Consider the following 18283-nt stretch of genomic DNA (forward strand, 5'->3'; position numbering starts at 1 on the left):
GACAACAAAAATAAACACGTGCAAAAATCAGACGCACACACACACACACAATGAATTTGAAATGCATGAAAAAAAAATTGAATTTCGTAGTCATTTTTTTCCCATGCAAACATTATTTATTGAATTGGAATTTTAAATGTTTTCCCTTATGATTAACGAAAAAAATGCACATACACATACACAGCAAAAGATAATTTACATCAATTAATTGTAATGATTTGATCAAAAAACAATGAAACTGACGCATAAATTTGCCATTTTTTTTCAATGTTTTTTTCATGTTGAATTTCAAAAATTCTTCAAAGAAAATAAAAAATAACGGTCTTGGTCTAAGCATCGTCGCCCATAGCAACACTTATCGTTAGTTTTTTTTTTCTTGAAATAAATCATCAATAATCAATGGTTCGATATATGAATTTTCAAATTGTCGGTGTTTTTTTTTTTTTTTTTGTTTTTTTTATTGTTTTTATTTTCGTTGGCTACAAATTTGTTGTTGTTGTTGTCTATGTTAATTATCAAAATTTGACAAAAACAGTCAAATCTTTCTTTGCTGTTGGTTTTTTGTTGTTGTTGTTTATTTGATTATCATATCATCATTTTTTTTTTGATTGATTCAAGTGTATGGAATGTTATGTAAAGGGAAAAATTTTTGTACATTCACAAACTCTACGCAAGAGACAGAGAGAAAGAAAGAGATGATTACTGCTTGTCGTTGTCAATTTGATTTTGCATTCTAAAATTATCTATACTGTGAAATAATTGACATTTTTATTGTTGTTGTTGTTGTTGTTGTTATTGATTCTTAACAATCACGTCCTATAAATACATGCGTTAATGGTTCATTGAACAATTTGTTTGATATCATTTGATCCATTTGTTGCTGAAATCGTTCAATACTATCAATAATGGTGGTCAATGTTTGACAATGATAATGTTGATATTCCTGTACAAGATTCAATTGTCGATATAAATCTTTGATTATCGATTCATCATTTTTGTTACCATAATATTGTTCCAATAATTTTCGTTGCTGATCGTTTGCCAATTCTAATGCACGTACTATTAGCCATGAACATTTACCATCCTGTATATCGGTACCGATTTTGCCCATTTGTTCGGCATCACCAAAACAATCAAGAAAATCATCCTGTATTTGAAATAATTCACCAATGTTCATTAGGATTTTTTCAATTTCTGAATGCAATCCAGGATCATCATAATTGGCCAGATAAAGTGCCAAACGAATGGATAATACAAATGAATAAAATGATGTTTTATGTGCAACAATTTCACGATAACGTTCAATATGGAAATTTTGAAAATTATTACCACGAAAATCGTGGTGATTTATGGTGGTTTTCAGTGATTTTTCCGTCAACACATCCATACATTGACCGATGGATGTAACACGAAATCCTTTATGTATCAAATTGATCATATCCAAATATGATCGATGTTGGCCAATACGTTCATGTAATAGTTGATAAATAAAACATTCCAATAACATAGCATCATTGCAGGCAATCATTCCAACTTCTGGCTAGAGAAAAAAGAAATCAGATCAAAAATTAGAAAAAATAGTGAAAAAAAAATTCAAATCACATCACATCACATCCAATACATTTATTTACTTCCTGGAAATTATCAATTTCACTGTTTGTTTTGGAATTTAAAAAAAAAACACAGGCTTCGCATCATTACACACACATACAAACAGGATATCTGCATATATCAATGATACGCGAATCATTATTATTCAATAAAGAAAATTTTTTTTTCTATTATCACCCAAAAAGGTTAATTATAAGTCGATCGATGACTATAGCAAAAAAAAAAAAAAATGAAATGAAACAAAAAGGAAAAAAAGTCTTCAAATTAAATGGCTCATTGATCACACACACACACACACCATTGTGATGGATCGAATGGAACAAACAACGCGACCTATCAATCCGGTAAATTATTACTATTATTCATACACAAACAAATTATTATAAACAAATTAAAATTGATCGACGATCATAATGATCAGATATGATAATCAAAATAACGATGAAATAATTGTTTTCCGGTTGAAAAGAAAACAAAAGAGAAAAATTATTGAAAAAGGTCAAAAGAATGTTTTCGATAGGAAAAAAAATTGATCATCAAGTTTATAAATAGGCATTGAATTTGTTGTTTTGTTGTTGTCGTGGTGGTTGATTCGAATGGCTACGTGATAATTTTTTTTTTTATTTTTAGAATTCCAACGACAAACAACAAGCTTTATAATAATAATAATGAAAAATCATTGATTATAATGGGCGTTGTCCATGTGTTGTTTATAAATGGAATTAGGCGATATAAATTATTTATGTGTGATTCAAAGATAATCAATTAATGTATATTCATTCATCAATTTTTTTTTCACTATAGTAAATCAATGACAATCGAATGGATCACCATTTTATCAAATTGTTTGCTTGTTTGTTTGTTTGTTTGTCTGGAAAAGTTTTTTAGAAGAAAAAATTCTTTCATTCATTGTCAGTATCGATGACAAGCACGTTCAGTTATATAAGATTCGAATTTTTGTTTTTGTTTTTGTTTTGTTCTTGTTCCTTTGAAGGCCACAAGTTTATTGGGAAATGAAAAATAAAATACCAAAAATAACAAAACAATTGAACTTTGAGCAATTTTTTTTTTGCTTCTTATTTGTTACATGTTCTCATTTATTAGCACAGACTTGATTGGTTGATCATTATTGATTAGAAACAAACAAACAAAAAAAAATTGTCGTATGATAATGATGATCAATTTAAATTGTTTTTTTTCTTGTCTTGTCTTTGAATGATAACATAATCAAAGACAACAAAACAACAAAAATTTGAATTTGGCACGATTAAAATTGAGATCTGATGAACGCACAAACAGATAAGATTGGAAAATTGGAATGTTTTGTTTTGTTTTCTCACCTTGAAAGAATTCTATTCTATTTGTTCGTCAATAGAACATGATGATGATCTAGGTGGAAATAGCATTTTCGAACCAATGTTTTGTTTTTTTTTGTATGGTCAACCTTGATTCGAAAATTGTGAAAAAAAAATTGAATTCAAATTCATGGAATTTGTTTTTTTTTTGTTGTTCATTTCCATATTCAATTGATTGATTATGCTCATTTATTCATCATCATTATCATCATCATCATCATCGCAAATAACATTGAAACAATTGATTGAAACAAATAATAAAAATGATCGTTTGATTATCTCTCATCGTTGTTACAAGTGAAACAAACAAACAAACAAACAAAAAATCTTCCTATTTTCATATTTATGACGATTAGACCTTTTTTTGTTGTTGTCACATGAATGGAATTTTGAACACAATTCATTCAATGCAGCCATCTTTTACACAGATCATTACATCCATTATAATGATGAATATTGTTCACAGTGCTTGCCCTGTAGGCAATTCCTGCGAATTACAGCAACAAAGTAATGATGATTACGATCGACGATGAAGGATTAATTGGAAGAAATTAAAAAAAGCATACACACACGCATTGAAATCATGCGACAATGACAAATTACAAAGATTAAAAATCAAGAAAACAAATCAAATCAATCGGCCAATTTTAATTGAATCAATCAGAATGGATCAGTCCGGTGGTCATCATCATCATATATTTATGTATGTATGTAAACATTTTGGTCAAGGATATATAAATGAATTGATTTAAAATGACAAAATTTTGCTATTTTTAGCCAATAATAAATAATCAACGGATTCAAAGGAAAAAAGAAATGATTTCAAAAATCACTATCAATTGATTGAATTGATTTTTCTGTGAATTTTTTTTTTGTTCAACATTTACACCTTACAAAACGTGAAATCTGTGATGTAACACACACATATCATCATCATCATCATCATTACATCAAACCGAACACATTTTTACATCAAGATTGTTGTGAATATTCAAATTTTATTTTATCTTCGCTACAAGTAAAAACAAAAACGATAATCTTTTTTCAATGGCATTTTATTTTTGTTCACCTGCTGTTTTTCATTTTATTTGTTGAATCAATATAATCAATATTCGTCGAAGAGGATTATAATGAATGAATAAATGAACAGCCGTCTAGTGAAACAGAAAAAAAAATCTTTCAAACAAGTTGTCAAGTTCAACAACAACAACAACAACGACAAAGTGAAATTTATTAAAAAGTTAATGAAATTCATTGGAAAAATGGATTAAATTTTTGAAAAAAAAATCTCCACACACACACACAGTCTCATTAACTTTTTATATCGATTTATTGATCTGTGATAATCCATAATAGCAACACAAGTGGATAATCTTTTTATTTGTTTTCCAAGAAATTAAAACATCAAAAAAAAAAAAAAAATCTTCCTGCGATAAATGGTAAGTTGATCGATTTGATTTTTTTTTGTTTTTTTTTTTTTTTGATGTTTTGATCGCTATGTTTTAATTGTGAAATTGATGACTTAATAGTGAGATTGATTGATTGAGTAACATCATGTGAGATATTGAAAACACAATCTGGAATTATCACCTGTGTGCTGCCAAAAAAAAAAATTTTTTTGGAACTCTTTTTGTTTTGTTTTTCCATTTATAACCTTGAAAACTACAAACAAACAAAAAAATTTGGTGATTGAATTTAGATTAGTAGTGTGATGATTTGTGGTGGAAAGGAATTTTTTTATTTTCTACCACTACTACTACTGCTACAAATATCACCGTCATCATCAGGTGGTTGATTTTTTATTCAAAGAAAAAAAAAATATATTCTTATCATTCGAATTTCATCTAGCTATCCATTTATTTTTGATTCAAATAAATTTGACATTCAACACAATAATCTAGGTCATTAGTTTAGTGGGATTTGTTTGTCTTTCTTTTTTGTCAAACATATTCATTTCATTGTCTTTTTGGCAATAATATACCTGGTGAAAATTGCATTGTATGAATTTTGTTTGACACACACACACGCAGATAAAATTTTGTTATTAAAAATCTCGAATGAAATTTATAATTTGTTTTTTTTTGCAAAACATGTAATAATAGTTGCTAATTATGTTGCCAGTATCGAATCGATTAGTAATGAATTTTTTTTTTGTTTTTTGATTTGATTACAATTAATCGATCAGAAACACACACACGCACACACCGATGTACATGACCGGAACAAAATTAAAATCCAAAAAATGTTTCGCCCTGGCTAGAATGAGTAAAATGAAAATTTTTATCCCATTTAGACAATACGTGTATTGACATACAAACACTTGACACCTTAAGTAATAAAAAAAAATAAGAAGAGAAAAATTACAGTAAATCAACAAACAAATTGAATGACTGTGTTTTTTTTATGTAATTGTCAAATACAATACAATCCACAATCTCTGTTTGAGAACCAAATTTGGAATCTATGATTGCTACCGTGTGTGTGTGTGTGTGTGTTTGCTAATGGCATCAATTTATTGTTGTTATCTGATCCTCTGATTCTCTTCCCTCTTTCTTTTCACTGATTATTTTTTTTTGTATATAAAAGAAATAAAATTCTGAAGATTGTAACTTTGATTAGGTTAGATTAGTGGTTGATGATTGTTTTCTCTGAATGTACATTCATTTTAAAAGCCAATCTTCAAGTTTTCATCATCAAAATGAGCAGAAGAAGAAGAAGAATCAAGAATGAAAACTAAATTTTTTCTTTTTTTTTGCCAAATCATCGAAAAGAAAACCGAAACGAAAAAATAACCTTGATCAATGAATATTCCCCACCACCACCACCACCACTACAGATGATGATGTTGAAGATTGTGAGATAATAAATGTTTGTGTTTGATTTTCGTAATGGTAAAAAAAACAAGTGTGAAAGTGTGTGTTGTGTATGTATGTACTCTTTTCATATTTGAAAAGATAGAGAAAGAGAGAGAAAAAAAAATTTTTTTTCTCTTCTGAATTTACGAATTTTATTTCTTTCTCTTTCACTTTTTTTTCACTACAAATCCAAAAGATTTATCATTTTCTTCGATGATGATGATGATGATATTCTCTTCTTTTTCTTTTTCTAAAAAAAAAAAAAAAATATCAACCACTACTACCAGCCAACTAAACTAATATATCGACAAAGTTGGTGAGATTCATTTACTTTCACTAGATTTTTCTTAGAGATAGATCTAGTTTGTTGTTTTTTTTTCTGTGTGTGAATGTGTGTGTGTTTTTGGAAAAAAAAATTTCACATCCAATAAAGAATGATGGAGTAGCATCATAAGCTAAGCATCATTTCCCTCCTTCTTTTTTTTCTTTGGAAAAAAAACATTAGATTTAGATTCTGAATGTTTTTTTTTTGATGAATAACAAGTTTTCATTTTTTTTATTCGCTACATAATTTCATTTGTATTTCTGTTGTAGTAGTAGTTGTAGTTGTAGTGGTGGTAATAGATTATCATCATCATTTATTTAATGTGATTTGGAATCTAATTTTTTTTTTATTTTTTGATAGATAGTGAAAGTGAGAGAATTCCAATCCCGTATATGATGTGATGTTGTTGTTGTTTTTTGTTGTCTGCTTGTTGTTGTTTTTTCGGTGTTTGCAATATCATCGATTTTTTTCATCTTAAATACACACACACACACATAACATATACTGTGATTTGACAACAACAACAAAAAAAATCATTTTTGTTCTTATCCATCTATATGTGCGTGTGTATGGGAATTTCCCAGAACAAAAAAAAATAAATAAAATAAAATTTCAGCTCCAGATAATATTCTCTGGTATTTCCGTTTCTGGTTTGTTTGTTTTTTTCTCTATATTTATCAATCGATTCTTGGAGAAGATAAAGTTTTGTTTTTCTAATTCCAAATATAATTTGATTTGTTGTTGCTAAAACTGAAACCACATCAATTATAATCAACAAAGACCACTGACACTTTTGTTCCATGTTTGTTGGCAATTCTCGACAATTTTTTTTTATTTTAATTTTTTACTTAAAAATGTCTATCTTTTGATGATTGTCCTTGTCCTCAAATAAGACAGAGAGAAAGAACAAAAAAAAACGATAGAGAAAGAGAGAAATGGCAAGATGAAAACAACTAAGACGACGACGACGACGACGACGACGACGACGATGACAACAACATCTCCGACAATCGAATGTTAAAGAAAAAAAAATCGAAATCAACAATTTGAAGAAAAAAAAAATAAACAATTTTTGGATAGTGATCTGTGTTGTGAAATTGAAACCGCAAACAAACTGCATACTGATTTTGGCCCTGTTTTTGTTTTGTTTTGATGTGATTGAGTAAAAAAAAAATAGAAATAGAAAGAAAATCCTCGTCGACAACTTTGGTAATCGAAAATTGCGAAAAAAAAACAAAAAATTTTTCCACATTAACAAAAACGAAATAGCAAAAGAAGAAGAAGAAAAAAAAAAATCAAAGTCGATCAAATGATTCGTAATCGTTAATCATCATCGATGAAAAAAAAAACAGCAGCCAACAGCCAACTACTGCACATTCATCGATCGGTTCATTCTGTTTTTTTAATGAAAAGCAGAAAAAAAATTGACAAAAATTCCATGATTCTAATGATAATCCTATACACCATTCATGATCGCCTACACACACGAAAAAAAAACATTAATTCTTTTGCTGAAAATTGATCAAACAAGCCAAAAAAAAAAATTAATTAATCCAATTGTGTGAGACCAACCAAATTGATTCTTGATTCATTTCCCTCACAACAAACGGCTGCACATTTGTTTTCGTTTTCATTTTTTTTTCATCATCATCATCATCAACACATTATTGAAATTTCATTCACAAAAAATTTTTGGTTTTTTTTCATCATATCCTTCTTTTTCTTGTTAATTCTTTGGATAAAAATAATCATCCACCGATGAAAATAGCATCATTATCGTCATCAAAAGAAGAAAAAAGTGAAAAAAAATCCTTGAAAAAGTTCATCAAACCATTTCATGTATAGATGTGTGTGTGTGTGTGGTGTATGTGAATTTTGGTTCACTGATTGACTTTTTATTTCACTACACTTATTTCTCATTTTATTTCTTATCATCAAACGAGAAAAAAAAACGAAATCCTAGAATCTTAAACGTAAAGAAAACTAAAGCAAAGCAAAGCAAAAAAAAAAATCTGCCATTCTTAAAAGAGAAAATTATTGGAATTCATCATCATCATCATCATCGTCATCGTCCTTGGAGATTGTTCATAATTTAAAAATGCTCCCCTTGTTTTGTTGATGATCGAGATTATCGAGAAACCCGAAACATTTGTTACATATACTACTTGTGGTGGAAAATAAATAAATTTGTGCATAGCAACTCGTGTAACCTCACTAAAGAGAAAAAAAAACGAAGAAAAACTTCGCTTCCAACATTGACAACGATTACGACAACGATATATATCTATTATATTGGCCTCTTCAATTAAACATTGAATTCTGTTTGTGAATTTTTTTTTCTTTCTTTCTTTCTTGATTGGATTTGATCATGAAATTATTGGCCAAAAATCTTGTTGAACAAATGTTTCATAATGATGATGATTTTATCAATGGTAATAATCAAACATTATCAAATAGCAACAGAACTACCGCCAGCACAACAATTGCCAACACCGATGAATCCGTATCCGTAATTGATATCGATAATCAATTACGATTATCATCATCATCATCATCATCCAAATTGCTGAAACAACCGGATCTACATTCAAATGAATTTAAAAATGATGATGATCATCATAATGCACATAATAATGTAACATTTGATGATAATAATGATATTAAATCATCATTATCAGCTTTAAATGGATTTATTATTAACAATCACTATGATGATGGTAGTAGTGGTGGTAATGATAAAAAACGATCCATTGAAAATCCAAATCAAACTATTGCTGCAGCTGTTACTGAGAATCATCAAATAATGATGATAAATAAAAAAAATACTAGCAAAATAAATCATCAAAATGAAATATCAACAAATTATAAATCCAAAATGGTGGATGATAATGATAATAATGATGATGATGATGATGAAAATTGTGATTATGATGGTGATGATATAAAAACGAAAATTAAACATTTTGAATCAACTCGATGTTGTTGTTGTTATAGTAGTAGCAGTAATCGTCGTTGTAGTTGTCGCCACCACCACCATCATCATCATCATCATCGTCATTATCACCATAACCATAACCAACATCAAAATCATCAAAACCAAAAACATTGTTCATCATCATCATTTGCTTTAATTTATAACAACAATAAATTGAATCTTAAACAAAAAAAATTCAATCAAATTGAATCGACAAACTATTATAATAATAATAATCACGTTGTTGATGATCTCGATTCTTCTTGGAATATTGCTACATCATCGCCTATTACTGTTGGTTCTAATTCTGCTGCCATTTTTCATTTTGATGATATTTTGCTAAATCATTCAAATTCATCATCATTGCTACAGTTGCTGCCATCGAATTTGAATTATTCAAAAATTAATTCACAACAAATTATTCATTCATCAATTAATCATCCTATTTCTACACAAATCCAATCGATTATAACTGATAGTGATTATCATCAAATGCCGAAATTAACAATGGTTCATAATCATAATCATTTGAAAATAGATGAAAAATCAACCGTTGTTTCTACAAAAATGAATTCATTTCGAAATTTTAAAAATTATTCCAAACAAATTCAACAACAACAGCAACCATCAGAGATGAACATGTCTTCAATGGTGATTGATGATAATCATCATAGCTATCGTCATCATCATAATGGTCGTGTTGTTGGTGGTGGTCGTCGTCGTCGTGGTTGTGGCCATAATAATCATCATAATAATCGTCGACCACAACAGCAAACAACATCAACAACAACACATCGTGACCATCAACAATCTGCTATTACATCATCATCATCTTCATCGTCGTCTGTTGTTGCCATTATGGCTCAACAAAAGCAATCGACATCAGGTTTTCCACGACGACATCCTTTTCATCTACAATATCAACGACAAAAAAGTAAGCCACCAGTATCATCATCACCGGCAGCGACAGCGACAGCGACAACAACGACAATGATAAATACATCTACTAATAGTAGCTGTAATGTTGATAATTTGGTTGTTATAGCTGATAATCATTTGGAGACCAACAACAACAACAACAACAACAACAATGATGATGATAGTGACAATGTTGTTCCTATGGTTTCTGTTGTTAATAATGATGATGATGATGAAGAGGCAATCAAAATAACAAAAACTGCCACCACCATTGCCAGTACCAACAAAACAGCTCAAACATTATTAATCAATCATAAATGTAAAAATGACTATGTCATCGACAATATTGATGATGATGATGATCAAATGAAAATCAAATTTGCCAATTATAATTCGAAAAAATTAACAACAATGATTATGGCATCAGAAAATAATGATGGTCAATCAATAATTGCTCAAAATGATGGCAATCATCATACTGATGATCATTCAATAATTGTATTGGATACTAATAATAATCCAACAACAGAAACAACAATTGTTAATCTTTTACCGGCCACAACTATAATGCCGAATATTGGTTCAAATGAAAATCTATCAACAACGACAACAGCATCATTGGCCACAGCAATAGATCCAAATCAATTTCTATCAAGTATTATGAATACAACGACAACAACAAATATTGATGATGATTCATCAAATCATCACTATTTATGTGAATTTAATCAATCTTTTGTTGATTTTCATAATATTATTGATTCCAATGATAATGATGATATGATCTCTCAACAACTTTCAACAACAACAACAACAACATCATCTTTTATTCAGCCAAAAATTGATTTAATGTCATCAAATAATTCACTGATTATTATTGATGATGATCATCAACGACAACAAAAATGGCTTGATACAACAATGTCAAACATGTTGCTAAAAACGTATACCTATTTAAGACAGCCAAAAATTCTTCTTGATTATAAACGTGCCGTTCAAGATACAATAACACGTTGTCTAGCGATGATTATGGAGGAAAAGTTTAAAATATTTCTAATTGGTTCATCATTAACATCATTAGGTTCAAATCGTTCGGATATTGATCTTTGTATGGTGATCTATGATCGTCGTGGCCAGGTGGATGAACGTTATCAGAATCGTGTTCATGCTGAATATACACTTGGACGTATACGTAATATACTTGAACGTTGTGGCCTGGCATTTGATTCAAAAGTAATACGTGCAAATGTACCAATATTAAAATTTTATGACCATAATCATATTGAAGTTAATCTGAATATAAACAAATTGGTCACCGTACAGAATACCCTATTATTAATGCATTGTTGTTCATTAGATTCAAGAGTTGCACCGTTTTTATTCACCATAAAATTATGGGCACAAAAGAATGGTATTAATTGTGCATATTTTAAATCATTATCATCATATGCATTATCATTGATGGCAATATTTTTCTTACAAAATGTATGTCAACCACCAATTCTGCCATCATTTGATCAGATATTAGAATTGATAAAACAATCAACGAAAATTTATTCAAATTTTCATTCAAATTCAAATAACAACAACAAAACAAATAATCGAAAACAATCATCATCATCATCATCATCAGGAAAAAATCCACAGGATTCAGTGTTACGACAATTGTATGTAACTACATCGGCTGATTATTATTATCTACAACAACGACATAATATTAATGGTAATGGTAATAATTATCAACAGCAACAGAATTTGATTGTGTTGCCACCGCCACCACCACCACCACCATCATTGCTATCATCATCATTAAATTATTCTATGAACATTCCTCGTAATAATAATATATCACGTGTATCATTGATACCAGATTTTAATTATCATCACCAACAACAACAACAACAACAGAATGACCATTGTTGTGGCTCACAGGCATCATCTTCATCATCATCATCATCATCATGTTGTTCATCACCACCATTGAATGGAAGTACTTTTAGTCTTGATTCTTCTTCGGATAATGCTATTGAAGCAACAGGTGGTAATAATAAGATAATTTTGGATCATAACGGAAATAAACAACAACAACAACAACAATCATCGTCAACATTAGTGTCTAATGAAATTTGTAATTTACATTTTAGCCATAATGTTCCGGCTGTCATTGCTATGACCTTCGCAACACAGCAAAGTTGTCTACAACAACAACAACAACAACAACAATCATCAACAACAGCAATAATGAACGGTGAACAAAAAAAGAAAAACACCGGATTTCGGAAATGGCAACAACAACACCAGCATCAGCATCATGCAGTGGGAGGAAATCCACCTCAATCAAATAGTAATGGCAAGACATTCGCTGTTGTTGTTGATAATAAAAATAATAATAGTAATAACAACACCATATCATCGCCCCCATCGTTACATATGAATTATTTTACTTTCTATTATTATTACTTTTTTCAACAACAACAGCAACAACAACAACAACAACAACCTTTTCCATCTCCTTCGATATTACTACCACCACCACCACCACCTCCGGTTGTTGATTATGATTTTCAACAATTACAACAACCGAAAATTCGTTCACCAGTTGATGATATCCACGATGATGATGATGATAATGATGAAGATGAGGATAGCCATGATCATCAAATGAATAATCATGAGGAATCATTGGTATCAACAACAAAAACAACTATTGATGAACAAAATAATACAGATTCATCCAGATCATCACCAACAACAACAGGTGCTGGTACTGGATCATCATCATCATCATCTTCGGCGTCATCATCGTCTTCAAGATCATCATCATCGTCGACTTCTGATTCTGGATTCTTTCATCATCATCATCATGCTCATCATAATGGTGCATTTGACCGTACATTATATGATCGATTATCATTATTGAATCTTTCTCCGCCATTAACACCGAATGATCATTATCATCAATCGATTACACAAAACTATTGGGATGGCCTTTGCAAAAGTGATTTTAGCTCATCGGATGAAAATTTAAATTCAGCTACATTTGGTTATTCAGCCGATGAATTTGATTTATTGAATCAAAATTATCATGGTTTTGGTATTGATTCTACATCATCATTACCATTGTTTAAATCACCAAATACACAATCAATGGGTTCATTATTTGCTCATTTTATTGATTATTATTCCGATCCAGCTATCTATGATTATGTTATATCCGTACGAACCGGTTCATTAATGAAACGTACTGATCCAATATTTGCACGTAATTCACATACATCGATGGATACCTTTATTTGTGTGGAAGAACCATTCAATCATACAAATACATCACATTCAGTACATAATGATTTTATGTTCAATTTTATATTGAAATCATTTCGTTGGACAAAAGATTTATTATTGAAAATGAAAATGAATCGTGATGATTTTGTTTAGCAAGAAAAAAAATTCAATATGTCAAAAGATGTGTTCAATTGAACAATATTGACTGAAAAAACACACACACACACACACACACAACCTAACCAATCGATCAGACATTTATATCAATGATGAATGATTTATCTGTTGTTGTGTTTTTTATTATTGTGTGATTCATTTTCGCTCAATTTTTATTTTGTTTTATCATCACTCTCTATCTCTCTCTCTCTCGCTCGCTTGGCATTTTTTTTTTCACCACCCACACTTTCATACTCAATATATACATCACCCCTTTTTGCCTTTCTGAAATTTCTTCATCATCATCATCATGGATTTCTGTTATCTTAATTATATTCTTTTATATGTCAAAAAGGGAAAAAAAACATCTTGATCTGGATTTATTTTTCAATATTGGTTTTTGTTGATTTTTTTTCCTTTTCTCTCAATGTAATCATCATCAATATATAATCATAATCATTAATATTCAATACAAAACACACACAGACACATTTCATTCAATCGATCTACAACAAAAAACAACATTAAAAAATGAATTTAATTTTTGTTAAAAGTGATACAACTCCCTCTCCGCCCCCCCAAAAAAAAACATTGTCATTCTCAAAGTAAAAAAAATACCTTTTGTCTTTCTAAAGTGAAAAAAAAAATTTTTGAAAAAAAAAATAAATAAAAACCCACTTTACAAGTGTGTGTCTTTCGTAATTTGTAATAATTCTGAATATTCTTCTTTTTTGTGGATGAAAAAAAAATTGTTTTTCATAGGTCTAAATATTGAATTTTGACAACAACAACGGAAAAATGTTTCATTCATTCATCCATCATCCATTGAGAGACGAGAAAAAAAAATTTCGAAATCCTTGTCTTTTGTTTTGTTGCTCCCTTTCATTTTTTTCTCAACTGAATTCGAATGGTGAATGTGTTTGTGTGTTGCCTATAAGGTCGTCGTCGTCGTCGTCGTCATCATCATAATTGTGTATATAGAATGGAATATTTTAAATGAAATGAATTCAGTGGATATTGGAGAAAGATGAAAAGAAAACAACCTTTGATTATCAACATCGAATAACGGTGGCAACCGTTTTTTTTTCTTCTCTGAATATTTTGAAAATTGAATTCAAGTGAATTGCATTGAATTGGATGAAAAAACGTGTTGATTATGTTGATGATGATGATGATGATGATTATGATGGATCAAGGATTATGTTGATTAATGTTTTTCAAACTATGCATCCTATATACAAAAATAAATTATTTGACAACCTTTATTGGTGTGTGTGTGTGTGTGTTGTGGACATTCATTTGTCTATTCATTCGATCAAATTGATCGATGAAAAAATTATAATTCAATTTGATATCGAATCAAATTGTGTATGCGTGTGTGTGTGTCTGAATTTGTTTTGTTTGTTTGTTTTTTTTTATTGTTTCAATAGAGCCTTCTCAAGTAATTCAGAAAAAAAACACTTGATGAATTTTTGCAAGACACAGGAAGAAATGATGATGATTAAAGAGCAATTTTGAAGAGATCAAATTCAAAATTGTTTTCAAAAGTGAAAACGAAAACGAAAAAAGATCTAGATTTAAATCTCATCATTCAATATGTAGATTCGAAAAAATTTGTCATTGAGCATTATATAGAAAGATGACTAATTTCATTCTAATTATCATCAACATTATCTATCGATCGATCCTAAAATTTTAAAAGATTATATCATCACAGGAACCTTGATTATGGAAGAGAGATTTTCCGTTTTTTTTTCTCTTGTTAAACAGAGAGTAACGACAAAAATACAATTTTCATCATTTTGGACAAAATTGTTATCAAATTTATGGCTAATGTCTTCCGTCATAAACATCATCATCATCATTAAAATTACCAATTTAATGATGAACATGGTAATGTTTGGAACATGAAATGATGATATTCTAAACATCATCATGATGATGTTCTAATTTTTGTTCCATAAAAAAAACGTGCACGTTGTTTTGATTATCAATGAAAAAAAAGTCAGTCATCGAATCGAATTTTTTTTTTTTTTTTTTTTTGATGATGATAATCTACATCAACATTCATCTATGTTGATGATGATGTAATTATGTCTGATGATGTCATTGATAATTTTTTCATCATCATCATCATCATCAACATCATTATGATGATGAATTTTAAATTCAGTACAAGTTTACCTTAGTTTCAGTTTTTCTGTTTGTTTATCTTCAAAACTAAAAAAAAAAAATTTGCTTTGCTTTTGCCATTCAATGGCCCTTTTTTTCTTTCCGTCTCTCTCTCTGCTCTTCGATTCATATAGACTACCCGTTCAAGGTTATCATCGATATCTGAAGTCTGTCCAACAACAACAACAACAACAACAACAAAAAAGATTCCTCGAAAATGGAATTATACATTCATTGAAAAAAGAAAAATTTTCATTACGAAAAAAAATTGAAAAAATTGAAAAACTCGACTATAAAATTTGAAAATTAATTTCTTGTTTATCACAATTTTGTGATGTGCAAATATATAATAATTAATCTGTCAATCGAATTGTGGTTATTATATAACCTCAATGAATGGCGATAGTTTCATCATCTGATTAGTATCTGTTTTTTTTTCAAATGGCCAATATATGTCATTTGTGTAGGAAAACAAAAAAAAAAACAAAAAAAAAATCTAAATCCATCTAATCTCTCACGATTCTCATCAGCAAAAATTAAAAATTCACTTAAACGAGCAAAAATTTATGAAATTTTTTTTTTGTGATAAATTGAACAATTTACATGTTTTTTTTATTTCGTGTGTGTATGTGTTTCGTAAAAAATTCATATCCATTCTAATTAATCTTTCATTTACACAAAAATTGACTGTTGTATAATGAGTATATATATTATATTGTCAATGTATCTATATACAAAAGTGATCATTTTCATGTGGATGAATTATGTTCACTGTGTGTGTGTGGATGAGGTCAAAACAAAAAACAAACAAACAGCAACAAAATCGTTAAATAAAAACCAAAAATTATTTCGATGTTAATAGCTCTCAGCTTTTTTTCTTTCCGTATCAATTTGTTGTTGTTGTCATTTCATTTTTTTTTCTGTATGATGAATCAGGTGGATTTTTATCACTTAATTGGTTTGGTTGGTTCTCACTCGTCACAGGTATCCAATGAAGAGTGAAAAGAAAAACAAAATAAAAAATAAATCTCACGAACTATAAAATTTTTTTTTTTTTTTGTTCATTTGATTCGATAATGACCACATTTAAAAAAGCTGTCGTTGTTTGTTGTTGTTGTTATGAACACATGCTGCGGTCATTTTTTTTTACAAATTGTTCAAAACAACAACAAAAACAAACTGAAAAACAGATGTCCAGTAAATATTGGCCTAATCTGTTTTTCATAAATTTTGTTTTCATTTTTTTTTTCACCATCATCATCATCATCATAATCTTCAAGATGCACAAACAAGTGCAAAAAAAAAAATAATGTAAAAATTGAAACTGAAATTGTGAAATTATTTTCCTACATTATTTGTAACAACAAAACAAATCCCAAACGAAAGAAAAAAAATGGATCAATCAATCGATTGAAATCATTTGGATCATATAAAAGAATGTAAATTTTTTTTTTCATCCAATTCGAAACAAACAAATTATTATCTCCAGGATTCAAGTGCAACTTTCGTTGTTATTTTCGTTGTTGTTGTTGTTGTTGTTCAAAGTTTGAATTTTGTTTTTTTGTTTTTTGCACATTTGATTTCACCATTGAATTTAATATATATTGATTGATTTTTTTTTTGTCAGAGAAATATATAGAAGAAAACAAAAAAAAAATTTCAAAGTGCTCACCCCAACCAACAACCATCAGCACCACGAAACACACATGAACACAAGTTTATCTCGTTGTTTGTTTGTTTGTTTGTTCAGTTCAGTTCATTCAATTTATTTCTTTATTTTGTTTCGTTTCGTTTTTTTTTTGAAATACATTATTTCATATATAAATTCAAAGATAATTTTCCATTGGAGGCCATTCATTCACACAATTGTTTATGGCCTAAATATATATCGCTCCTTTATTCGTTTATTTTTTTTTTGAATAAACGAAAACAGATAGACTTTGTTTTCATTCTCCCACATTTATTATTGATTAACCTTTATAGGTAATTTATACATATGGACATCAATCAATTGTCTAATTTTTTTTTCTTCTTTATGAATAAAATCATTGAATTGAATTTTTTTTTTGTTTCTAATATTTGCAAAACTTACCAAACGATACCAACAAGGTTGTCGTCTTCGTGTAATTGATTCATCCATAATATCATCGATAATTAGAAAACTTGTTTGAAACATTTCCATACACCAACCTAATAAACGAGCATTGTCCATTTCCATAGATGTTGCATTCGGTTTCAATATACGATATGATACGACAACCGATAGGCCACGATTTAATTTTCCATTTGGTACATTATATGTAAGCATTCGTTGAAACCAATCACTTGTGATTGATATGTTTGGAAATTTTCGATGATGATGATGATGATCATCATCATCATCTTGATGATCATTGTTGTTTTCACAAATTAAATTCAAAATTGTTGAAAAATATGAACGAAATTCATCATATTCATATTGTCGATTCTGTTTGGCTTGTTCAATTATATCGTCCATTTTTGTCGTTACAAATTTTTGTTTTTCAATTCGAACAAATTGATTGATGATGAATGGCTTCTTTGAAATGGCACTGCAAAATTTTCGACAAAACATTTCCTGAATAGAAAAAAAAATTGAATTTTCTCATCATTAAAT

The 18283-nt window shown here is 29.0% G+C and overlaps 2 protein-coding genes across 2 annotated transcripts; one reads left to right on the forward strand and one right to left on the reverse strand.

Annotated features, from left to right (window-relative positions):
* Window positions 1-93: 93 nt before the first annotated feature.
* Window positions 94-18244, reverse strand: LOC124497653 (uncharacterized). Its single transcript, XM_047061327.2, has 2 exons — window positions 17741-18244; window positions 94-1540 (listed from the first exon to the last, which is right to left on the reverse strand). Exons 1-2 carry the CDS (start codon window positions 18239-18241, stop codon window positions 803-805), a joined length of 1239 nt encoding a protein of 412 aa, XP_046917283.1. The 5' UTR covers window positions 18242-18244; the 3' UTR covers window positions 94-802.
* On the forward strand, window positions 6157-13648 carry LOC142597819 (uncharacterized). Its single transcript, XM_075734276.1, has one exon. It carries the CDS (start codon window positions 8515-8517, stop codon window positions 13471-13473), a length of 4959 nt encoding a protein of 1652 aa, XP_075590391.1. The 5' UTR covers window positions 6157-8514; the 3' UTR covers window positions 13474-13648.
* Window positions 18245-18283: the final 39 nt, after the last annotated feature.

Source organism: Dermatophagoides farinae, chromosome 9 (genome assembly GCF_024713945.1).
Source record: "Dermatophagoides farinae isolate YC_2012a chromosome 9, ASM2471394v1, whole genome shotgun sequence".
NCBI lineage: Eukaryota > Metazoa > Arthropoda > Arachnida > Sarcoptiformes > Pyroglyphidae > Dermatophagoides > Dermatophagoides farinae.